Source organism: Megalobrama amblycephala, linkage group LG6 (genome assembly GCF_018812025.1).
Source record: "Megalobrama amblycephala isolate DHTTF-2021 linkage group LG6, ASM1881202v1, whole genome shotgun sequence".
Lineage (NCBI taxonomy): Eukaryota > Metazoa > Chordata > Actinopteri > Cypriniformes > Xenocyprididae > Megalobrama > Megalobrama amblycephala.
This window is the reverse complement of record NC_063049.1, coordinates 8,015,827-8,042,151: the sequence shown is the minus strand read 5'-3', so window position 1 is coordinate 8,042,151 and position 26,325 is coordinate 8,015,827. Positions and strand designations below refer to the sequence as shown.

At 38.7% G+C, this 26,325-nt stretch overlaps 2 protein-coding genes across 6 annotated transcripts in view; one reads left to right on the top strand and one right to left on the bottom strand.

Moving 5' to 3' along the window:
* gpr155a (G protein-coupled receptor 155a) overlaps nt 1-15,740 on the top strand; it is a 29,427-nt gene extending 13,687 nt beyond the window's left edge. Inside the window, exons 6-16 of one of the 3 annotated variants that reach the window (XM_048192808.1) lie at nt 539-622; nt 1,827-1,947; nt 2,602-2,686; nt 3,518-3,608; nt 5,632-5,833; nt 8,264-8,350; nt 8,713-8,852; nt 9,769-9,864; nt 9,957-10,021; nt 14,375-14,500; nt 14,845-15,740. In XM_048192808.1, the coding sequence (XP_048048765.1) occupies nt 539-622; nt 1,827-1,947; nt 2,602-2,686; nt 3,518-3,608; nt 5,632-5,833; nt 8,264-8,350; nt 8,713-8,852; nt 9,769-9,864; nt 9,957-10,021; nt 14,375-14,500; nt 14,845-15,037 (1,290 nt within the window). In that variant the 3' untranslated portion in view covers nt 15,038-15,740. Of the gene's footprint in view, nt 1-538; nt 623-1,826; nt 1,948-2,601; nt 2,687-3,517; nt 3,609-5,631; nt 5,834-8,263; nt 8,351-8,712; nt 8,853-9,768; nt 9,865-9,956; nt 10,022-14,374; nt 14,501-14,818 lie in introns of all 3 variants that reach the window. The other 2 variants (XM_048192810.1, XM_048192809.1) reach the window with 2 other exon arrangements.
* Nucleotides 15,741-16,186: 446 nt separating this feature from the next.
* On the bottom strand, nt 16,187-26,142 carry scrn3 (secernin 3). Of its 3 annotated transcripts, none has more exons than XM_048192804.1 (8): nt 25,968-26,142; nt 25,495-25,666; nt 24,039-24,220; nt 22,230-22,429; nt 21,734-21,946; nt 20,316-20,478; nt 19,752-19,932; nt 16,187-17,615 (listed from the first exon to the last, which is right to left on the bottom strand). In XM_048192804.1, the coding sequence occupies exons 2-8, from the start codon at nt 25,651-25,653 to the stop codon at nt 17,454-17,456; spliced, it is 1,260 nt and encodes a 419-aa protein (XP_048048761.1). In that variant the 5' UTR covers nt 25,654-25,666; nt 25,968-26,142; the 3' UTR covers nt 16,187-17,453. The 3 variants fall into 3 exon arrangements, with proteins under 3 accessions (XP_048048761.1, XP_048048762.1, XP_048048763.1); XM_048192805.1 differs by having other exon boundaries at nt 25,495-25,654; XM_048192806.1 differs by lacking the exon at nt 25,968-26,142 and adding an exon at nt 25,815-25,837 and having other exon boundaries at nt 25,495-25,654.
* Between the last annotated feature and the right edge of the window lie 183 nt (nt 26,143-26,325).

Sequence of the window (26,325 nt, the reverse complement as noted above, 5' to 3'; positions counted from 1 at the left end):
GCACAGATCAGATAAGAAAACTACTCAGGAAAGAAAAGAACTCCACAGAAAAGTGTGTTTGCATGATCATACATGTTATCGGGTTATTAAGCATAATCATTGTAAGATGCATGTAAACACTCATTTTCATCTTAAGTTGTTATCATCATTAAGGTTCAAGCAGGTTCTGTGTTTGCGTGTCTAGTGTGGATGTTGGTCGGGGTGTTTCCAATCAGATGGTCTCATGCTCTTCTCAGATGCATCTGTTGACACTTCCTTCCTGTTGCGTTTGTGCTCTCTGTTTAGCTTGGAAAAACAAAAAAACAAGAAACTGAAGTTTGGTTCAAGCTTGTATATGACCATATTCAAGCATACACATGCACACTTGGACTCTCTGAACCAGTTCAGCTGGTTTTGTGAAGTTGTTACTGTAGGTGTATGTTCATATTGCACCGGAGGTCATGAAACATGTTGTGATTAAGTATCTAAAACTCTGGATACTCTGAAAACATGAAAACTTCTCTGAAACGCTCTGTTCATGTTCTTCCTGTCATTGCAGGTGTGGAGTGTTGCGGTCATGCTACTGAGCAGAAAGTTTCACAGAATTCCTCATATTTTCACCATAAACCTCTTTGTGGCACAGGTGAGCTTAGGCAATGTATTTTCCATTAATATCATAGACAGTGTTGGGAATAACACATTACAAGTAATGCGAGATACGTAATCGGATTACTTTTTCCAAGTAACTAGTAAAGTAACACATTACTTTTAAATGTACAGCAAAATAGTTACTTTTTCAAATAAGTATGGCAAGTTTGTATTGACTGACAGCTTTCCTGTCCTCATGTTGAGAGAAATCAGGAGTAAGTGCAGAGGAGTTGAGTGTGAACATGATGGTTATTGTAGATCTAGACTAAATGTGAACATTTACTCATCTCACTTGCACAAAAACAGATTCAGTACTCCTTAAAATGAATAAAAACACTGAAATACAAACATAGAATATTACACAAATCTGCAATAATTAAATGTTACATAATACAAATATACTTTATGTATTTAATCTCACTTTATTAACCAATGTCTTTGCTGCTGACACAAAAGTAATGTACCACACTGTCCATAAAAAAGTAACACAGTTACTTTTTTGTGATGTAATGCAATATTGTAATGCATTACTTTTAAAAGTAACTTTCCCCAACACTGATCATAGATCTATGATATTTTGGATCATTAAGGGTGTGTTCACACTTGACATGTTTCGTTTGATTAAAACAAACTCTGGTGCAATTGCTCTGTTAGTGTGGTTAATTTGAATAAGTGTGAATGCTACCATCTGAACCCTGGTGCGCACCGAACAAGCGGCCCAAAACCCACCTTCCATATGAGCTCTGGTGCGGTTCGCATGAAATTTAAACACAACACAGACCAAAGCAATATAAACGGACGGAAACAGGCGTCAGAACCGTTGTCTTCTTACTACTGATCTTCATTTGTGTGTAACGGAAGAATTCTTGCCGCTGTTTTGACTCCTTTACATATTTTATAAGCTCTTTGTGAGTTCTTGGCTGGTAACAATATGTATGTGCATACAACAAGCGCGTTTAGCCCGCAGCATTGTTTTGGATGTTTGTTAAGTTCAGTCGCAAAATATATGTCATAAAAGCCGTCTTTTTGTTTTGTTTCTTCTTTGTTTTGTATCTTTAGGTTCGGTGTTAAAAAAAGTGTGAACACACTCTTAGAGTGTCATAAAAGCTGAATTGTTTATTGAAAATGCAGTCAAAATGCAACCTGATGATTTTCCCACCATACATTCTGCATAAACTAATACTGTCCTGTGTCTGCAGTTATTGGCCTGTGTTGGTATGATAGCGTGGAACTTCGTGGCAGCACAGAAGAACTTCCTGGGTCAGGTGTTGACCTTTACTCTACTGTACAGTTCTCTCTACAGCACCTATATCTGGCCTGGTGAGTCATCAGAGTATGTCTTTAAAAAAATCACTAAACATCACCTGTCCCTCAAGATCAGGTTCAAAAACTTTAAACGCTACATTAAAAACTGCCTCACTGTTTACAGCTTTACAGTATTAGCATGTAACTGCTGGATATGGATTTTTCAGTAGCACTTTATTTTACGGTCTTGCTTTGCATGAAAATACCAAGTACATACTGTAGTAATGACACTAACTGGGTAAAAACTACCCCTAAATCTTAACTTAGCCCATGTAGTTACCTTATACAATTCGATACTTTTGTGGGTAAGTACGCTTCAAGTACAGTGAAAGTGCACTATAAAGGGCGACCGATTTTCAATATTGTAACATGAACATGTAAAACAAATTTTGTGCATATTAAATGAAAATTTGAATTGTATCCTGTTGTAAATGATTTTTTTTATATGAAAAAGTTCTATTCAAAACAGCAGATATGCAAAATGCACAGCTGGCTGGTTTACTATCAGGTGTTAGGCAATGCAACTACTGTAGTTTAGGGTTGTAGTTATGCTAAACTGTTCTTACATAGGTATATGGAATATAAATAAAGTTATGTGTTTGTCAAAGTACCAGACCTTTGTGCTTTGGTTTAAAGTGTTTGAATAATCTTCTGTAATGTGTCATGAAGGTCTGATCGCTCTGTCTCTGCTCCTCATGAGGAGAAGTGAGGAGGTGGACTTCAGGCCAGGGCTCACTGTGATCACTGGCTGGGGGTGAGTGTCGCATTCGAGACAGTTACATAATGACCAGTTGAGTATTATACTGCTGAACAAGACAGAATCAAATCATACTCAAATTATACTGCAGTATAAACTTTTCAAGAAAGACCTACTATGAGGACTGAGTTCACTAATAGAAAAGGCAGTTATTTAAAAAAAAAACAAAAAAAAAAACAGTTTAATTATGTATGGAATTACACAACACAACACTTAAAAACAAAAGGTTCTTTATTGGCAGCGATGGTTCCATAAAGAACCTTAAACATCCACAGAACTTTTCCATTCTACAGAAGATTCTTTATAGTGGAAAAAGGTTCTTTGGATTTTTATCTAAGAAAAAATCCAAGAAAAATTGTTATTTTAAGATCTGACCACTGAAAGGTTTTTCAGTCCCCCCCTTTTTCTTCAAGAGTGTATCCATAATAAAAGGGAGTTTCTGTTTGGATGCACTGGTCAGAGAAGAGAAATGAGAACAGCAGCATTAGAGCTCACAGTCCTATGAGGCATTGCAAATACATAAACAAATCATCTTTCTACAGTCTCAAAGTACTTGAATACAAATCTATTTTATAATCAATGCTTCAAGTACATAATCTTGTACCTTCTTATTTTTCTTTTCTTTTGAAATATTGTGATACGCCTTGGACCTGGATGGTTTGTTTCCTGGTTTATAACCCTTTATTGAAGAAATTCTGAAAGAATGAGGAACCAAGGCTGCTGAAGAAGTGTGCAGTGACTGTTGAGCTGTATTAGACAACTGAAAGAGAAACTTTTTAAGATAAAGACACTGATGTCTGCTGTTTTTTCTCTCACTGTCTCTTGCAGTTTGCCTGTTGTGGCTGTGAGTGTCCTTCTCCTGTCAGGGGAAAGAATGCCAGACACTATTGACTCTGCATTCTTTTATGGAAAGACGCAGGTACAAATCTGATGAAAGCGTTGTTCGTATTGTGCACAATCCAATGTGTTTTTAAAATGCCATATAAGATCTGTACTGTTACATTGCAAGTCTGTTCTGTTTGCTTAGGTAATAATAGTCAGCATTGATTTCTTTAGTAATGACGCATGATACCGAGTTACTGTCTTCTCACGTTCAAACGTACGGAATGGGGAAAAAAGCAGAATAAAAATGTGAAAGTTTGCCTCTGATCATGTCCATCATCAACTCACGAGGCCACATAAGCTGTTTCCCAACATTTTTCTTGCCACGGCACAGTTTTGATGAGTAAAAAATCCCACGGCACACCACTAAGCACTAAAATAACAACATTGCACAAACATGCATTGCTTCAAATGGCATATTAAAACTGGATATTATATTAAAATTAGTTCTCACATTAATGGTGACACTTGAGCTTAAGTCAGGTAGGAACACAATAAGGTAATATAGGTAGCTATATAATGTTGTTGGTGATGATAAAACAATACATTTTATATACCGTCTCTGTTGGGCGGAAACCTCGTATTTTTAAAATAAACACTGTCGTCAAAATTGGTATTTAAAAATGTATCAAAATTCTGGCTTTATATATATAAATGGACTTACGAGGGTTTTGACCATCATTTGACAGAGATATGTGTTTTGTCCGTTACTGGAACAGCCGCATCTGAGGCAGTTAGTGCATCATTGCATTAGGTTTTCATCAACTTGCAGGTTATACAGTTTATTGTAGCTATATGGGTGCTCAGGTTTTCTTGTTGTTAAATGCATTACATGAGTCTTCAAATGGAAAAAAAAAAAAAACAGCCTTTATGGATATGTCTGCAATCATTGACACCATTGTATGAGAACTGAGCTGGTCGATGATATCACAGTTTTCTCCAGAGCTGCTGTAGAGATAAGTAAGTTAATAACTTTTTTACAATGGAAATAAATCAACTCTGAACTTCCTTAAGCTGGACAATGACACTATTTTCTTTTAGAGCTGCAATACAGGTGAAACACACTTTGTTGCATAATTCTCCTGTTATCACTGTAAAGCTGCTTATATAAACAATCTGCACTGTAAAAAAGCGCTATATAAATAAAGGTGTTATTTGAGTAATGAAAACTCTGTGCTTATTCAAACATCAGTTCTTTATTAACCTTTGCACTGCCAAGCAGTGATCAATCTCCAAACTGCGTGCGGCACCTCATTCACGATAGAGGGGGGCGGGGTTATGAGGTTTGACTGACAGTTTGAGGAGCCAATGCAGTTACGAGGTTCAGTCACAATCTCTTTTTAATACTTTTCATTGGTTAATTATTTGTAGATCCACATACAGGCATAAAGGATGACTAGTAGCATTGATTTTTAAAATAAAACAAAAATGACAAAATATATAGAGATACAAGGTTTCTGCCCGACAGTGATGATATATTCTTATTTGTAGCATTTTTTTTTTTTTTCTCCTCCCAACCATTCTTTCACAATTTGAGCCTGATGAATCTTGACATTGTCATCCTGGCTGGCATATGGCCATAATGTGTTTTCCTAAATGGTTGTTTAATAAATGAAAAGCTACACACTCCATCAATTAGGTTTAAAAGAACTGCTCCCAAACATAACAAATCCAAACAGCAACTTTTTTTTTTTTTTTTTTTTTGTCTGGGCAGTGTACTTATCGGCATGTGGCAACTGTGCATTATTGTCTTATAACTATCACATGGCAGTGACATCACTGTGGTTGAGCCCGTCATCGCTGCTTGCAGCTAAATTTACTGTTGATTTTATTCATCTTTCAAAGATTGATTGATTAATTCAAGTTGGGCATTGGGTGATGATAGTTTTGAGGTTATCTACTAGCATTTTCCTAAAAGCTGATGAAGTTCTGGGAAATTAGACCTGTACTTTTCCTTAACGGATAAACCACAATGTGGACATAATTACATAATGACTACATATTCACTATATGTCCTGGAATATTGCTGTAATGCTCTTGTGATTGTTTGTGTGTTGTAGGTGATTTTCTCATCTGTGGTGTTATTGGCGAGTATCATGCTGTGTGGAATCTCTCTCACACTACTCAGCAGACGCTCGCAATCCTATCACACTCTTGAGCGTGGGTCACTCTCTGGCAGTGAGGAGGATGTGAGGCTTCCCTACGACACAGACACGCAGAGCTCTATTGAGCAGCCCTGTGCTATCGGCAGCATCAACACAGGTATAACCCTGAAAACTCCTTTATTTATAAAACTATGGGGCCAGATTCACCAAAATTGTTTTTTAAAAGTCAAGTAGATATAGCCGCAGACAGAAGAACTCCAAAACGAGGTGTGAACTCCAAAAGTGGGCAGTACCTCCAAAAGTCTGCACACGCAAAGACTTTCTCTTACGCCAAATGTCATTATAAAACATGCTATAATACGTGTTGGGTGTAATTAATTACTAAGCAATCTTATTACTATAACTTAATTATTTTTCCTTTGAAAAATAAAGTAAGGGATTACTCCTAATCGATCAATAGATCTGTGACGGGGCGGTCTATTCAGACAGGGCCCAGGGGGACCTCTTGTCCCTCTGAGTTTGAAGCTCCGGTTCCCCACTCCCTCAGGAATCCCATGCAAGCTGTCTCAGTGTGGCACATGGGAATGTTTGACTGGATCACCCCGGGACTCTAGATTCGCAGATTGGGGCAGTGACGCTGGGGTGCAACTAAAAAGGTCCTGTTGTCTGGCGAGGTCCTTTTGAGGAGTTATTGATGGAGAAGGTGGGGTGTAGGGTAGGGTTAGTATTTGTTGTAGCATTGTGTAGGAAATCAGCACTGTGATTGACATGACCAATTAAATCTTTGGAATGGCCTGCGGGGCGGAGTTTGTGCTGAACTGGTTTGTTTACGGGGGGAAAAAATCATGCATATGTGTCGTTGTGTCTGTCATGCCCCGTTTTGTAGTTCCCACTCCCATTTGGAGATCTCCAGGCTGCAGCTATATCCTTCTCATTAAAAGTGGGGTAAGCCATATTTCAAAAACACTGTTGGACATTATTAATATTTGAAATCAACCCAAAAAAAACCCACCCCTCTCTTCATTGCTCCGCCTCCAAAACTCACCCTCCAATCCTAACCGCCCTGCTCCGAGTCGGTCTCCAACCCCGGCCTGTCCGCTGCTGGAAGGCAAGGCGAGTGGTCGTCAGTGCACGGTGGTTTACCGGCACAACTCTTACTATCTGGCCTCTGTTACACACGCAATGTGAGTGCATATCTGTTTATCACAGCTGACGCGCAAAAAAATCTTTCACGAAAAATAAAGCACAGCTGATGAACGAATGACAAGTAAGCACAAAAATGAATGTACAGTACACAAGAGTAAATGCAAACGAGAGTTTGCTCCAGACAATCAATGACACTCAAACCCAGTGTTACTCACATGTGGAGAGGAATCAAAGCAGCCTCCATGTCTGTTTTCAGGCCTTCCCGCTTAGCTCTCTCCAGCGCTAATATTAACGTGGGTCCTAAATAAGGCTGTGACAATAAATCGCTTAATCTCGATTCGTGGATCGATTCTGAGATTTTCCGAATGCATAGCGATTCTCTCTTGAATCGATTCTGTGCTTAGTTTAGATGACGTCTAGGTTAGTTTTTAACTGCACACTCAAATGATGCAAGATTAATGTAAACAGCCCACTGCAAACACCCTTGTAATTCGCTTCAACCTTTTCAAACTTTATGAAGGATTATTTTATAGAAGGTTCCAGTGGTGTGTGTATGGAATTGGAAGCAACTCCTTAGACAAAGTACGGCTGTTTCTAAAGCACGCAGCGCCATCTGCTGTTAAAAACTAAGCTCAGAATCGATTCAAAAGAGAATTCCGATGCATTCGGAAAATCTCAGAATCAATCCAGAATAATTTCTCGATTTGTGATTCAATGATTTATTGTCCCAGCCCTAGTCCTAAAGATCTTGCCCAGTCATAAACCTTCATTCCAGTGATATTCTTTCAAGGTTTTTTGTATTGTGTCTCATGTCTCTTTCTGCAGTCTTTCTTCAAAATCTCCCTCTTGCTCGTTCTCTCTCCTCCACCGTCATACGCCCCCTAATGCTGATTGGCTAGACGTTTGATGTTGGTGACGGTCTTACTAACTTCCAAACAGTGTTTTTGAAATATGGCTTACCCCACCTTTAAAGTCAGCATTAAACGAAAGTTGTGATAGTCCCCCCCTATTGTGACTTATATCTGAGTGAAATGGCTTCTGGAACAAGAACAATCATAGGACGAGGCTTGATTTTGCCCATGGGGAATTGATTGGATGGTCGATGGTTGTGTTTTTTTAATTGGTGGATCTCATGTGAGTGACATGTTGCCCTGCCCTCACGCCAGTATTGAATGATTGAATTGTGGGATACAGTATTTCACACACTGTGCTCTGGATGTAAACTGCACATTTTAGAAATGGAGCGGGTCATCTGGTTATTCTGTGAATATAGAAATTGTTTGTTATAGTGAGCACAGAATACATGCTACTTTGAGAAAGAAAATAGTTAGTATGCCATTCTGAGTGTGAAAATATCTATGGCTCTATGAAAGATGAAGATTGTGACAGAATTTGCCTGAGGTTGTTAACTAATCTTTGTGTGTGTGTGTGTTTCTCTCAGAGTGTCAGTTGTGTGAGTGTGCATGTGGTCGTAAGGAGACCATGCCTGACATTACAAGCCCCAAAGAGGAAGTGTCCACACAAACAGGTTCGCTCTTTCTTTCAGTTCCTGTTCACTCAAGCTGTTTCTAGATAGATAAGAAATTGCCTTATTTGTCAGAGTTCCTCCTTTGATGCGGTTCTGTAGCTAGAGCTCAATAGGACGCACAGCAGATGTATGGATAAGGAGGTTTTTCTTTTCTAAATACCTGTTAAAATATCTACAATCAGTGATACCACACTCATAGACCCGTATGGAATAAAAGAGAGTGACAGAATTTTCCTTTTTACACAAACTATTCCTTTAATGACTTCTGCATCAATAAAACATTTTTATTGAAACTGAACGGAATACATTTCAAAAGGAAAGAAAATATGCATAATATTAACAAATTTAAATGCTGTTTTCAGGTCAATGTGGCCAGCAGTGTACATCCACAAGCTGTTTGCTGGCTGAAGAGGAACAGAAAGAGGTGGAGAGACAGAAAACAGATATACAGTCGACTAGACACGTGCTGGTGTGTCTGTTACTGACCGTCGGTCTCCTCGCTGTGAGTACTGCGTCACTCATTCACTCTCATTCATACAGTGGGTATAAAGTCTACACACCCCTGTTAAAACAGCTGGGTATTGTGATGTAAAAAATTATCAGTCCTATCAGAACTTTTGCACCATTTATGTAAAAATTACAACCTATGCAATGCCACTGAAAATCAAAGTGACACATTTCAGAGAGAGAGAGGAAAAAAAAAAACTATTTGCAACTGCATAAGTGTGCACGCCCCTGAACTAATAGTTAGTTTGTAATTTTATTAAAGCACACAGTGTGTAAGGATATGAGTCTGTTACCTTGGCACATAACCATTAATAAAATGGTGTGCATACTTATGCAGTTAGGTTATTTTAAATTTGACTTAATAAGTGCCCTGTGATTGTAACCAAAAATGTTTTTTGTTTACTTCATGTACAGTCAAACCAAAATGTATTCAGACACCTTGAACATTTCATTCATTAATTCAGTTTATTCACTATAGTTTAAAAAAAATGGTAATAAAATATGACAAGATCTCAGAGTTAAACTGTGTTAGAAAAAAATAATCTTAATTATGTCAGATAACACTTAAGCAAAACATGGTCAGGTCAAAGTGTCTGAATAATTTTTGGTTCCAAATTTTATTAATTTTACTGGTAGTCCACTGTATGAATAATTTTTGGGTATAATATGTCACAGTTTACTTTATTTGGCTATCCTCACTTATATAAATGAACAATAGTGTCCTGCACCCACCAGTTAAGATATATGAAAAATATCAAAAATGTCTGAATAATTTTTGGTTTGACTGTATTATACCATATGGATACCACTTTTATCTTTGCTTGGGGTCTCACTGTTATTTACAGTATCGTTGGGGTTAGTCACTCTTCTTTGGCCCACAGTCTCAGTTTGTGTGTGTGTTTGTTTGGTAGAATCTCTCCAGCTGTCTGTGGTGGCTCTTTAATAAAGATCCAGGACAGCTGTATTTGGAGCTGCAGTTTTTTTGTGTTGTGGTCAATTTCGGGCAGGTGAGTGTGAGCCTGTCACATGTGTTGTGTTAAAGTCAAACTGTCTTACTCTTTTCCTGAAGCATACATCTCTTACTGTCTTCCCACTTTAGGGTCTCATTTCATTCGCATTTTTTGGCCTTGACAAGTATTTAGTTATTTCTCCGTTCAAAAAAAGGTAACTAAACTTTTTTCAAAACTCTTTAAGCTTAAAAGGGCTCAAATGATGATGAATCAAATTTTCCTTTATCTTTTGACATACAGTACTATGAAAACATTCTGTTATTTTCTGGAATTTCCCACCATTCCAAAAAGAGCATTTATTGAGACAAAGCTGAAAACAATTGACTTGTCAAATATATTTAAGATTCTTTAGAAGTTAACTGTTACAATGACTAAATGACTGAAAAAGTTTGTAGGCTACTTGCAGATAAATTGGCATTTTAAGTGGAGTTTTAGGCATGGGCATATTTCAAAATGACTGCATTCGAATATTTGGGCTCATAAAATTCAGGCTCATATTCATTTTACTTAAATGACGTTTAATGAGAAAGACATAATTTTTTTTATTCATCAAGTTTTTGTCACCATTTCTGAACAGGCTACGATTAGGCAATATATACATAACAAACTTACATTATATCTTAAGGTTTTCTTTTAGTCGAAAACATTGAAAAATATGTAAACAAAAATATAAAGAACAAAAGCTTTAAGCTCAAGCAGAGCGAATGGAAAAAAATGCTGATAAGGTTACAGAAGGGAAGGCATAAAGGCGCAGACGAGGCCAACTCTGGGTCAGCGTATCCATTTCTTTCTAAAAGTATATCTGGCAGTGGGAGTTTTCTTCCATCGTGAAGAGATCCACATCTGCCTGACCGAAGGTGTGCCATATCGCGTTGACCGTCTGGGGGTGGAGTTTCCATTCCCCCGGGGTGGTCAGCATGTCCACTACTGCGTTCGAGGAGCCCAGCGCGTGAACTGCCCTCACTGAGTGGGGGTTCTTCTGCGCTTATAGGAAAAGACAGTTCGCCAGTCTGTGCAGAGACCTGATACCATCTTGGTGGTTTATAAAAGCAACCACCGTCCTGTTGTCCAAGCGGACCAGGACATGATGATCCCTGAGTTCCAAATGGAACTCTTTGAAAGCCAGAATCACCGCCATCATTTCTAGACGGTTGATGTACCCAATTCATCATAGGAGTTTCCCAGAGCCGAAGGCTATTCTGCTGTCCCACAGGACTCCCCAGCCCGTTTTGGAGGTATCTGTTATGACCACTTTCCTTCTGGAAACCGAGCCCAGTGTTATCCCATTCTGATAAAAGCAGGATGATTTCCAAGGGACCAAGGCCTTGAAGCAGCTGTGGGTTACCCTGAGAGTGTGTCGGCCCATGCTCCACGCATGGGGGGGGGGCACAGGCTTTCAACCAGAGCTGGAGTGGTAGCATGTGGAGCAGGCCTAGTGGAACTAAAGAGAAAGCTGCCACCATGAGGCCCAGCAGCTTCTGAAACCTCTTGAGGGGAAGAAGAGACCCCACCTTGAACGAGGTTTTCAGAATGCGCTCTTGTGAGAGCCAAGCCTGCATCTGAGTCAAATCCTGCCCCCAGGAATTAAATTTGTTTGCTGGGGAGCAGCAAGCTCTTGCCAAAGTTGACCCTGAATTCCAAGCTCTCCAAATGGCAGAGGAGCAGGGATCTTTGGGCACATAACTGCTGTTCCGACTGGGCTATAAGCAGCTAATCGGTAGCTGAGAATGCGGATTCCTGTCTGTCTCAGGGGAAAAAGCAGTGTTTACGCACTTCGTAAAAGTATGTGGAGAATATTGGAATACCCCCTCAAACACGAATCTTAAGAATGGTCTGTGATGGGGGGCTATCTGGATATGAAAGTAAGCGTCTTTCAGATCCACTAATATAAACCAATCCCCGGGGTGAATTTGCATGATTTGTTTCATAGTTAACATTCTGAAAGTCCGTCTCATGAGGGTACGATTCAGACCTCTCAGATTGAGGATGGGCCTGAGGCCGCCATCCTTCTTGGGTCAAGGAAGTAGCAGCTGTAAAAGCCTGACTCGTTGCTCTCCATGGGAACTCACTCCCCAACACTTTTTTCCAGCAGAGACTGAACTTCGGCTCTGAGGACATGAGAGCTGTCATCTAAGACCGAAGTGTGCATCACACCCCTGTGGGGTGGTCTGCGAGTGAATTGGAGCAAGTAAGTGCTTGACACTCTGGGGATGGCTTGCCATATCCACAGTCGAGTGGCAAATGGTTGAAGTGCCAAAGGTTGTGTCTTGCACTGCAGCGGGAGAGCGGCACCTGTTACAGTATTGTGAGGAGGAGGAATGCTCTTTTCGTGAGAATGTAAAAATTTTGTTTTGTTAGCTATAACAGCGAGAAGGGGTTTGGGTGCACACACTGGTGGGGTGGGCCCAGAATTGGCAGCAAACGCATCATCTCCATCATCCTGAGCTAAAAAGGGGACTGGATGACAGGCACATTTTCAGGGTGGTCCGGCCTCGGTGGGACTTAACCCATTCCTCCTTTGTCCTGAGGCATCAGGACTGCTTCAACTGCACGGGGTCCAGCTCTCGCTTGGGACAAGGCCCTTGACATTTCGAATAGAGGTAGCGTTTGGCCGGGCAGAGGCATGGCTTTATTTCAGGCTCCACTTTCCAACGGGTGCTGAGGCTGGCCTGGGTCGCTTTGGTCACTTTGGAGTGACTGGAGGCAGTGGGGGAACTGGCTCTCTTTGGCCAGCTAAACTGAGCCTCGCAGCACTGCGAGGCCGAATCACGCTTTTCATCTCCTTCCCCTCTCAAGCCATATAAAACAGGCCTTAAGAGTCCTAGCGTGCTAAAAGTCCCAATGTGAATGTGTCCACTGGTGTATGTACAAAGTCCACAGAAGTAATAATCCATTGATGAGGCTATCTGGAAAGGAAAGTCCTTTTAAGTAGCTCCACATTCCAGTGATCACTCACATGACAGGCAGACCCAGACTCATTTAAAGACATACACACATTAAAATAAGTAAGAGGAATAAAACAAACTCTGGTGTGATTGCTCTGTTAGTGCAGTTCATGTGAATAAGTGTGAACGCTGCAATCCGAACCTTGGTGTGCACCAAACAAGCGGACCGAGGCCCATGTTTTCAACTTCCAAATGAACTTTGGTGCGGTTCGACTGAAATATGATTGCAACACACCCTAAAAGTTAGTGTCTGGAGCGAGTAACAAGATCCCTAATTTCTGCATTAGCTTTGTGATCCTGTCACCATGTAAGGCACCACTGCAAAGAGGCTGTTATCGAGGGATAAGAAGGATGGAATTGTTAAAAACTACTTAAAACCTGACAGAAAACTTGCAGTCTATGTAAATAGGGCATTTCCATAGTCCTAAGGGATTAGTCCACTTTCACATGAAAATCACCCAGAGCTTTACTTACCCTCAAGCAGTCCTAGGTGTATATGACTTTCTTCTTTTTGATGAACACAATCACAGAAATATTAATAAATATCCTGACGCATCCAGCTTTATAATGGCAGTGAACAGGGTTCACGAGTATGAGCTCAAGAAAGTGCTTCCATCCACATCCATCCATTATAAATATGTGCTCCACACGGCTCCAGGGGGTTAATAAAAAAAATCCCTATTTAACAAGTTATGATGTAAAATATCTAGCTTCTGCCAGACCGCCTTCCGTATTCAATGTACGGAGAAAGTGTAAAAAAAAGTTTACGTTACGTCCTACACCTTCCCTATTCAACTTACGGAAAATGTGTGACCGACACGACGCCAGTTTACACTTTATTCTTAAGTTGAATACAGAAGGCGGTCTGGCAGAAGCTAAATATTTTACTTCATAACTTGTTAAATATGGATATATTTTTCTACACGAAGACATCCCTTTGCTTCAGAAGGCCTTTATTAACCCCGGGAGCCATGTGGAACATGTTTATGATGGATGGATGTGGATGGAGACACTTTCTTCAGCTCATACTCGTGACCCCTGTTCACTGACATTATAAAGCTCCAATGCGTCAGGATATTTATTAATATTTCGCCGATTGTGTTCATCAGAAAGAAGAAAGTCATATACACCTAGGATGGCTTGATGGTGAATAAAGTTTGGGCTAATTTTCATTTGTAAAGGGAACTAACAACTAGCACAGTGGCAAAAAAAAAAATGGCCTTTTTAAATTCTAAGGATCAGAGAGAGGGTGGAAAATTAGCAGACAAAACTTTGACATTTATGTTGTAATTGTAAAAGTGGGGGAAAATGAATAAATAAATCTGCCATTTTGTAGCATTTACAGTCAAATTACTAATATAATGTCATCATACTGTTCCAAAAACATTTTTAAACATTTTTTTTGTGGCTTTTCTTCAATAAATGGTCTGGATGGGGGAAGGAGCTTGTGTTTAAAAACAGTGGAAGAAAAAAATCCTGTTTAATGTGAATATTAGATAAAATATAAATGCAATATACATGATTAGGGTAATGATTAGTTGGTCTTGTATATGTTGGTAAAGGTTAGCAAGGCTGTGGCAGGGTTGGGGTCAAGAGGTCACAGCGTCTGAGGAGATCAGACTGACCTGCAGTCAGTTCCTCACATATCATAAGCAGCAGTGCGTCAGAGACATTGTTCACAAGAAAAGGTGAGACTTTTTACTGCTATCTCCGTTTTCTTTTTCGCACTGAATTATTTGACACACATATTAATTTGCATGTTTGATTTGTTTTTGGTGCATGCATAAAAAGTAACATTTAGTCTAATTTTGATCATGATTTTCTCATGTCTATTCATTAAAGCATGTTTGCACATTTGCATGAATCTCTTTTTGATTTTTTTTGGTTGTGATTCAAACATCTTCCCTTGCTTTCTAATCATATCTAATTTCCTCTCCATTTACCGCTTGCTTCGCCTGTCCATCTGCCTTTCTCTCTCTGTCCTTGTGTTTGTGGTTTGGGTGCAGTGGGTGACTCGTGCTCTGCTGTGCAGGTGCGGAGAGAGGAGCACCACAGAGACGTTTCTGGGCAGTGACATGGTTCGCTGGCTGCAAAGCGTGGGATTGGCCGGTGACCAGGGCGAGGCGCTAGCATACGGCTCACGTCTGCTGGAAGGCGGAGTCATTCAGCACATCAGCCTTGAGCACGGCTTCCAGGATGAAGCTTTGCACTACCGCTTCAGATAGAAGAGCCAGATCGCTTCGAAGGCTGATGACGGACAGTGGTTCAAGCACTTTAGCCAATGACACAGCGCACATTCAAGTGAATCATTTGTTCTACTGATACTAACAGCAATAACCAGATGTGACAGTAGTTGGTTAGAATGAGGTCTTGAACAATTTACCTACCTCACACATACAGGATGGCAAAGGGGAGATTGTAAACGAACTCAACATTTCAGAGCTAAACAGGGAGTGTTGAAGAATTGTCAGCAACCAAATCCTGCTGATCTGACTTTATTTCCCTAGATAATAACAGAATATCTATAACAGAATTTTAATTTATTTATTTTTTGCAGTAATTTAATCAGGTTTAAAAGCAATATTGCAGTTCTGGTTAAGTTATATATATATATATATATGACCTTTTTTTTTTTTTTTTTTTTACATTTTGTATTGTGGCAGAATCCCTGGCAGACATGTATTTATTTTTAATATAACCTGTACTGAGATATAGCCCATGTCATAACTAGCCCACATCTTGGTTTTGCAAATAATTCTGTTTTATTCAAATGAATTTAATTCCAAATGATTTATTACCTTGATAGGAAATGCTTGTGTTTAATTTCACAGCCACATGAGGGCGACAGACAGTTTTTGTTTTCGTCTTGATCACACAGAACAAGTGAAGTCATTAAAGGGATAGCTCGCCCAAAAATAAATTCTGCCATCATTTACTCACCCTCAAGTTGTTTCAAACCTGTATAAATTTCTTTGGTCTGTTGAACACAAATGAAGATATTTTGATGAAAGATGAAAGCTGCTTTGGGGCACCATTGACTTCCATAGTACGAAAAAAAAAAAACTATGGAAGTCAATGGTGCCCCAAAACAGTTCAGTTTCCTACATTCTTCAAAATATCTTCCTTTGTGTTAAGCAGAACAAAGAAATTTGTACATGTTTGGAACAACTTGAGGATGAGTAAATGATGACAGAATTTTCATTTTTGGGTGAACTATCCCTTTAAAGAGAATTCTGGGATGTCAATGAGTGTCTCAATTACCTGCTCTCCTCTGAACACTGTTATCAATCCATGATCCGCTGTGACAATAGTGAGCCTGTCACTGAAGCCAGGTCACATTTCCATGAAATAATAATAAAGACAAGCTCACTGTGTTTGTGGTATGGACTTTAATGAGTGTTGATCTTTTCATTATTATTATTATTTTTACTTAAATAGAGTGGACAGTTAGTAAGTTCTGCCAACTTCCACCAGTTCACACATTTCTCAAAGTGAATCCTTTGGGATTAATTATTCAGCTGTAAGTGTTTGCATATGATATCTGCATCACTGGCACTGGATTGCAGTAGACATGAATAATAAGGAATGACAGACAGTTCAAACTTCCCATTTGAGTCTTTGACATGCACTCTAAAATGCTAAAAACATGCAACTTATTTAACATGTCAGTAATGTGAACAATGTGACTAACCTGTAAATGGTTGTGAGTATATTATTAAAATTATATCCAAACATACAGTAATTGCCTGAATGATTGTGCAAATTATCTCTTCCACTAGCAACAGTAACCGGGTGTTTCTTCAACTTTGGGAACTTTTATATCTGAGGGGTTGAGATTGAGATTAACATAAAAATTATTAAAGTCACAATAAAACTTTCAAATTGTGTTTATGAATAGATTAGTTTTTACCCCTGTTTAGATCCAGAAGATTTAATATTAATATTAACACTTTATAATAAGATTTGGTTTGTTTACATTAGTTAAAGGATTAGTCCACCTTTAAATAAACTTTTCCTGATAATTTACTCACCCCCATGTCATCCAAGATGTCCATGTCTTTCTTTCTTCAGTCGAAAAGAAATTAAAGTTTTTGATGAAAACATTACAGGATTTTTTTTTCCATATAGTAGACTTCAATGGGCACCAAACAGTTGAAAGTCAAAATTAGTTTCACTGCAGCTTCAAATTGTTGTACACGAGCTTACATTTTGAAAATCCATTATAAAATAAACAAATTGAGCAAATCTCCACCCATTGGCTCTGCAGTGAGCAGCCTTTCAAACAAAGAGTGAAATACTGTATATATCATTTTAAAGCTTGCTGCTGTCTCAGCATTAATATTTTTCAAAAGTTACTTGTTTAACAAAGAACTACAGTGAAGAGCTTGAGATGAATTTGAGACATATGGTGAGTGAAGTGAAAATCGGAGAGAGAAAAATCAGACAGTAAAATATTCTGTTCACATCACTTGCGAGCAGAATATTTTTATTACGCCTCCATTCCAATCAAAGTGTAATTTAGTGAAACTAGCGACAGTGTGAAAAGTGTGTTTTACTAGGATCCACAGGTCCAAAAGTGCCTATAGTTGAAGAAACATCCAATAATACAATTATAAACTATTTTAAATTCTAAAAGAAGTCTCAGGCTTTACTGTAAATATCAATCTCTTCCTCTGCAGTGTCTGTGAAGAGATGAACCAGCAGTGTTGAATCCACAATCCCCTCAGTTAGATATTTCTCCATCTCTTCCAACTTCTTCTTCTCTAGTTCTCTCATGTTCTGTACAATCTTCAGTCCTCTCTCCTGAACAAACAAACAAACAAACATTATGCCTCAATATATGAGATGATCTTAAATGGGACCTATAATGCCCCTTTCACAAGATGTAATATAAGTCTCTGGTGTCTCCAGAATGTGTCTGTGAAGTTTCAGCTCAAAATACCCCATAGATCGTTTATTATAGCTTGTCAAATTTGCCTCATTTGGGTGTAAGCAAATACACACTGTTTGTGTGTGTCCCTTTAAATGCAAATGAGCTGCTGCTCCCGGCCCCCTTTCCAGAAGAGGGCGGAGCTTTAACAGCTCAACAACAACAAAGCTGGAGAATCTCACACAGCCAAAAAGAGGATTGTCAGTAACGGTGTTCAGCCTTACATTGTTCAAACCGGAGTCGACACTGATGGAGAGACTCAGGAAGAAGTTACAACTTTTAGAATGAAACTGGACGTTTCTGAATGGTTAGTGGATAAATTTATGTAGTTGCTGTGGAGTTGATTCAACTCATCCACTAGCATGTGCCGTCATGTTCATCTTTTGTGCAAATCCAGTGTTGAATTGATCCTCGTTTGTGAAGCAGTCCGGTGTAAAATGACAACAACACTCTACGACAACAACTCTTCCTCTTCTCTAAAGCAGCCCAACATGACCACACCCCCTTTGTTGCGTGTTCTCGGGGGCGGGGTTTATGTACATTTTAGGGTTAGTGATGTCACTAACGCGGTAAGAAGCTCATTGTAGTCCCTACCAGCCGTTTGTTGTACTCCTTAAACAGTGAATTCTTTAAAAGAAAATATCTTTGCGTAATAAACGTTGTTTATGTTCAAACAACATAACACACTAACTAAAGTTAAAAAAGTGAAATCATAATCAAGGACCCCTTTAATATTAAAAAGGCCATATATTACACACTTTCACAGCATTTATAAGTTAGTTTTTCATGACTGTTTCCCACCATCTCTCCAAAACAACGGTTTTGGCTACTGTACCTTTAAAGGTGCCCTAGAACGTTCTTTCACAAGATGTAATATAAGTCTAAGGTGTCCCCTGAATGTGTCTGTGAAGTTTCAGCTCAAAATACCCCAAAGATTTTTTTAAATTAATTTTTTTAACTGCCTATTTTGGGGCATCATTAAATATGGGCAGATTCAGCGCACATCCCCTTTAAATGCTCACGCTCCCCGCCCCCAAGCTCGTGACTCTATATACATTGCATAAACAAAGTTCACACAGCTAATATAACCCTCAAAATGGATCTTTACAAAGTGTTCGTCACGCAGCATACCCGATTATGTAAGTATAGTATTTATTTGGATGTTTACATTTGATTCTGAATGAGTTTGATAGTGCTCCGTGGCTAAAGCTAACATTACACACTGTTGGAGAGATTTATAAAGAATGAAGTTGTGTTTATGAATTATACAGACTGCAAGTGTTTAATAATGAAAATAGTGACGACTTTTGTCTCCGTGAATACAGTAAGAAACGATGGTAACTTTAACCACATTTAACAGTACATTAGCAACATGCTAACGAAACATCTAGAAAGACAATTCACAAATATCACTAAAAATATCATGATATCATGGATCATGTCAGTTATTATTGCTCCATCTGCCATTTTTCGCTGTTGTTCTTGCTTACCTAGTCTGATGATTCAGCTGTGCACAGATCCAGACGTTAATACTGCCTTGTGTAATGCCTTGAACATGGGCTGGCATATGCCAAATTTGGGGGCGTAAGTAATAATGATCCCGACTGTTACGTAACAGTCGGTGTTATGTTGAGATTCGCCTGTTTTTTGGAGGTCTTTTAAACAAATGAGATTTTTTTTAAAAACAATGGAGTTTGAGACTCACTGTATGTCATTTCCATGTATTAAACTCTTGTTATTCAACTATGCCAAAGTAAATTCAATTTTCAATTCTATGGCACCTTTAAGATTTCCATGTTAATGAACTTTGTTATGTTTGGCTAACCACTTTGCATGTGAAATTACTAAGCAAAGCTTACTATTATGCTATTTTACAGGTTCCTCATGTTATTTTGCAAGTCTCCAACAAGAGGTTTACAACAGGTTTACAGGCTCAAGGCTAGACAATCTGGGCCATGTAAAATGTAGAAGCCAACAGACAACTGCATATTTTGTGTTGAGCAGCTCACCCTGGTGCTGTCGATGATGGCAGCGACCACCTCGTGCTTCAGGAACAGAGGGTGTTTGCGGTTCGGTTTGCTCTGGAAACGGGGTTTCTTCTTCACGGGATCCTCCTCTCCAAAACATGGAGAACATGTGTGCTTCAGCTGCTTTATGTCTAATACAAATACAAATGGCTTAAAGACAGACCTGTGGGGAAAAACAGAATAAAAAAAAAACATCATGAAATTTGCAGTATTACAGCTGCATGAATTTGATAATGAATAATTAATTAATTTAAACTTAAAACATAAGTTTTTGAAGACAATTTCAATGCTATATTGTCCACCAGGCAAAAATAGCATATAAATTATGAGCAATAATAATAGCAACGTTTGCCTAAGCAAACACGACTAATATTAGTAATAGTATAATAACTTAACTACACTACTGGTCAACAGTTCGGTATAATTAAGATTTTTTAATGTTTTAAAAAAAGGCTGCATTTATTCACAAGAAAAACATATTAGAAGAAAAACATTATTCAGAACAGCCCTGTACTACAGCTGTGAACATCAGCTGGCCGGCCGTACCGCTCAGGGTCTGGAGTGGCCGTGAAGAAGTGGACACCAGGTAAATTTGGGTCTTTAGGGACGACTGACACCATACTTCCTGTGGTCATGAACATTCCCTCCATGTTGATTCCGCTTTCCTTATCCCTCAAAATATCCATCATCTTCTCGGCTGTGATGTGACCTGTAGGTACGATGTTATAATGACAACTTGTCTGTGAATTTATAATTCAATAAAGCTGTAAATAAAAAAATCTATAATTGCAATTATACATAATAATATACAGTAATGAAAAGTTTGGACAAATTGATTTGTTCTATATTATTATTTTACACATTAAATAAGAGTAAAGTCATTAACTATGAAATATCACAAAATGGTATTCCATAAATGTATGGACATTTGGTGAGGAAAATAAAATTAATCAAACTTATTTTATTTTTTTATCAAGATTCTTTGTCCATTATTTAAGAAACTCCCAATAATCCAATTAATTTTAAACAGTTTTAATTCTAAACTATCAAAAGTCAAAATTATGCCAAAAAACAGACGTTCCCATGTAAACTGGACTCATGTTGGCTGATTTTCATCCACAATCTAGACCAAAAACCCCATTAAACTAAAGTTTTGTAAAGAAAGGCACTATTATTATCCATCTCCAAAACTAATTTCAAGCATGTAAGAAAAAGCTTTTTAATCATGGTTTTAAAGGGTTAGTTCACCCAAAAATTAAAATTCTGTCATTTATTACTCACCCTCATGTCGTTCCACACCCGTAAGAACTTCATTCATCTTCTGAACACAAATTAAGATATTTTAGTTGAAATCCGATGGCTCCGTGAGGCCTGCATAGCCAGCAATGACATTTCCTCTCTCAAGATCCATTAATGTACTAAAAACATATTTAAATCAGTTCATGTGAGTACAGTGGTTCAATATTAATATTATAAAGCCACGAGAATATTTTTGGTGCGGCAAAAAAACAAAATCACGACTTATATAGTGATGGCCGATTTCAAAACACTGCTTCAGGAAGCTTCGGAGCACAAATGAATCAGTGTATCGAATCAGCTGTTCGGAGCGCCAAAGTCACGTGATTTCAGCAGTTTGGCGGTTTGACACGCGATCCGAATCATGATTCGACACAAAAGATTCATAACGGTCAGAAGCTTCCTTTGTGTTCTGAAGATGAACGAAGGTCTTACGGGTGTGGAACGGCATGAGGGTGAGTAAGTAATGACAGAATTTTCATTTTTGGGTGAACTAACCCTTTAAGATCATAAGAAGCACAAACTCACTTAGGTATGTCCAAACTTTTAACTGACAGTGTATTTTACAGTCAACCAATTACACTGTCCTGAATGTGTGAGTAGATGTGATCATTTATCACTTTTGCATGAATTTGCTGATCATATTCTACCATTAAACACTCAGTCACCTTCACTCTTCTGCAGAAGTTTGCGTCCCTCACAGTATCGTCCTCCTGCGGCCTCGATTCGGGCTGTGCTTGAGTAGGAGTAAACCTCAGCAAAGCTGAACTGAGCCTTTCCATCCCACCAGTGCTGCTCCTGTGCGTACGTCCTCAGCGCCGGGTGCTCCTTATCTATCTTAGTCGTAATGGAGTACTGGTTGGAGATGTTCCGACAGCCGGCTTTAAGAGAGAGAAACAACGTCAGCCCTTTTAATTAATTTTATATTTGAAATATTAACGGCACTAACACTATCGGATAAGAACTGATCCAGATGATGACACTTAGTTTGCAACATCTACACTGTAACTGAACTGAATCAACACTGAACTGATTTGAGCTGAATAATCGCACTATTATCTTTTTAGCTTTTATAAAGTGATATATAAATACATGTGACTTGGCTTTTAAACATTTGAACTTATTTCAGTTTCAAGCTGTAATGTCACATGACTCAATACTTACCCTCCACTCTCTCTGCGGCCCAGTATTTCCCAGCAGTCTCCAGCACCCAGGCCTCTGTGCGGTCTGATATGAGGAAGCTGTTATGGTATGTGAATCCACACTCGTCCTCCATACAATTCCCGCCCTGGCCGTATTTTTCCAGCAGCTCTGTTATCACGTCTACAGCCCGCTCAGCAGTGTCGGCCCTCTCTAGAGCCAGCCTACATGCAAAGTGTTTCAAATCACATTTAAGACTTAAGACCTTTATTAAGACCGTATGAATACCGTATGTCCACACTGAACAAACACATACAACCTCAAAATAAATCATGCGTCTCAGATTCTTTTACTTAATTAAACAGGCACATTCAACTGCAAAAACTGCAAGTTTAAAATACTCAAGACATGTTTAATTCAACATATACATATGTACTGGAATTTGTTTTTATTTACTAATTTATAAATGCAGATTATTGTGCCGATTCTAGTAAAATCTATATTCAAGGTGTTTAATAATGTTAGTCTTAGTCTTTCCTTCCTGAGACGGTGCGACCCAAAAAGCTGCAAGAGTTTGCACTGAATTAAAAGCATAATGCGGGATTTTTAATTATAAACAAGCCCAAAATGCACAGGGACTCTTATTTTGAAATGCATATGCTTTACTATTTCCAGCTGCTCATTCAAACAAGGATGAGATGAGAGATAAAATATGCACTCTTACAACCATCTACTGTACAACATATGACAATATAAAACCCAAACAAACACTGTCATAATTCATAAACAGTAGATCATAAGCAATCACGCTATTCATTGATGGCAAACGAACCGGTAGAACAAGCTTGACTTCGAACGTGCAGCACTCACAGTTCATTAAAGGTGCAATATGTAATATTTTCTGTCCGCTAGAGGTCGCTAGAAGCCTATTCAAAACAAAGGTGTAGCTTGATGACGGCAAGTTTGAGAGCGGAATCTTGGGACATGTGGTCTTCACCTCACAGCCGGTGGAACAGAATTGGGATAGGACTTGGAAAGAAATCATGTTCATGGATGCGTTTATTAGTGTTACTGTAGTATGAAGCAGAGCAGGAGCGAGTGTTGTGAAGCTGAATGAGGCGATTGCGCAACACACGCCTCACGAGCAGCGGGACTTTTATTATGACACAGTCACCAGCGCTGCTTCCGCTTTTCCGGTCATGAGGATGAGGTAACCTACAGCTCTGTTTATCATATTAGATACATTTGAGTGTGTTGAAAATGATGTTATAACGCTACTCTGTGCGTTCGCTCGGCGGCTGCTTTTGGGGGACGTTTTTTCAAAACACAATACTGTTCTCGCCTCCATGTAAACAACAAAATTGTGAATTTGTGAAAACGGTGACGTCATGCGCATCTTTACACAGTGACATCGCCATCTACTGGCCTGGCAGAAAAATACAGCGTTTTTAATTGGTTTTGTGGATCCATGTGAACGGGATCATTCTGAGAATGTTGTTGTCTGTGCGTGAAAACCGTAAAGAAAAAAAACTTTTTGTTTTACTAAACAAACTCTGAAAGTAAAAACTTGAAAGCAATACGAACTATGAAATTGTTTAAGGTGTTCAATGTTTTTCTGTATTTTTTTTTAATATATATAACCCTGACATGTTTGGTTATATGTGCTTTCGTTTGTACAGTATATGCTTGGATTGTCCCACATAAACACACACATTTCCACATAAACATATACTGTATATTTATAAATGAAGCTGCAATATATTCTGAATTGTAGTAGTTGAATAAATTACAGTCAATGCTGAATGTAAATTAAAAAATAGTTTCTTTGGTCACCTGACGAGATCCATTCCCAGAAGAGCCTCTTCCCCATCCGCACTCTCCTTCCCCCAGACCGCCTCATTCCCGACGCACACCTGATGCTCGTTCGACCCCATCTCCGCCCCCCACAGCCAGGCGGGGCGACTCAGCACCACTGCATACGTGTGATCCACCTGCTCTATTTCTATATATGTACACTGAGCAGAGGAAAAGGAGAAATAACAAAAACACCTGAAAGAACTTCAGCATTCAGACAATGTTTCTCAAATCCAGATGGACAAATCTGAGGAAACGATAGCAGCAACAGACCCAGATAGCAAGAACTTTTGGGGCAAACATCTGGCATGGCTGAGCACATGTGGGCCAAACTTTCGCCATTTATCTTTTGCATTGGCTTTAGAATTGGAGGGAATTTAATTTTGGATCACTGTTTGTACTGAGGTATTTGATCCAGATGACAGCACACAACTGTATCACATGTGACTTGGCGGAAACATGCTAACTTATGGTTAACATTTGATTTATACTTGCATGTAACTTGCATTGATTTATACTTGCATGTAAATGTATACTTGCTGCTGGCCATCCACACCTCAGCCTATTCAGCTATGCTATTGATTGCTTTCTTTCTTTCTTTCTTTCTTTCTTTCTTTCTTTCTTTTCTCGCATCTTTCCTTGAATTCCTATTGGTGAATTAGTGAAATAGAGGTTATTTCTTTCTTTAAATACAGGTTATTTCTGTTATTTTCCTCTCTTCTCTCTCTTTACATCAGTCTTTGCCCAAACAAACTCTGATTAGCTTCAGGTAAGTGCTGTTTTAGTGTTTTAAAATTATTAATATTAAGTATATTATTAAGTATAATGTCAAAAAATAGCCTGTTACTAAAGTAGTTGTCATTATGAATAACAAGGAAAGCAGTTTAGCTAATAATTTCTTCATTTTAAAATGGCTGCACACAAAATAATATCTTATGTATGATACTGATTATATGTTATACTAATGTAAATCTTTTTAAATCTTCCTTTTCCTGACAGGTGGTGGATGAGAAACATTGGTGAGACATGCTAACAGTAGCACTTATTGTAAATTAATTCACACATTTGGCACTTCCAACATCAGCACATTAATGTTATGCTTAAGATCCTATATTTAATAATAATAAAAAATGACTGTGCCTCAGTTTTTGTGTTTAAGATTGTTTGATTTACTGAGTAAAGGGTAATTTAAATAAATGGTGTAAATAATGTTTCTTTGGCCTGTCAGCCACATGCTGTCAGAACTCATCTGTGCAATAATTATTACATATAAGGTTCACATATGGGCCAATGTTGTTTTTATTATTTGGCTCACTGCGGGTGGAAATAAAAATCAGTTCTGGCTACAACAGTGTCATAATGTAATCTGGGCCACACTTGAGCTGTTTATTTGGACCAGATCTATGCCAAAGGGAGTGTACACATCTCGATATACCTCGAGCTTTTCTGGGTCTTCATAGTGTTTTGCGGGGAAGTAGACGACCTCCTGAACCTCATCGCAGGGCCTGTCCGAGTTCTTCCCGAAGATGATCCTCTGCTGACCCTCTGTAGATGGAGGCAGAGCTACAAACGTGTCGCAGGAGGTGGGGAACATCCTGAAATACAAACTGTGTAACATTCAATGCACGTTTGTTCATTGGTATCCAGAGATTCACGTGCTGAAATATCTATGATAGAGTAATTATGCCAAGATCGATGTAGATGAATATAGACACATCACATGGAAATCAATAATTCATACAATAAAACACTGACCTCGAAGTAACAGGAATTCAGTACTCATAATATTCCACATCCACAGAATGAATGAACTCTTAGTAAGACACAGGCCTTTGAATTAAACAGTCTTTTCCTATAATATGGTAGATATTCATAAAGATATTTGCAGTAACGGTAAATAATATTTACCTTGTTTAACTCAGCGTATGTCAGGCACGAAGAAAATCACTTTTCTGTTCGACGAGATTAAACATCTGTTTACTTTCCTTTTCCTTTCTCCATAAACAAAACTGGCAGCAGACTTTGACACAAATCCGAATGCACGCTTATCTGATTTATAAGCAACCAAAACAATCCGCACAAGCGATCTGACAAATGAGTCGGTCGATCCACATTGGTGTTTAATCAGCGGATCAGTGGGCGGGGCCGCGGCGCTTTCAGGTGGCGTCGAGTCACGTGGTCGTGTAGCAGCATTTTTGATTGGCTATTTGTTTGCGCTGTTGCGAACGATTTATTACTACATAATAACTTTATTAATTATAATTTA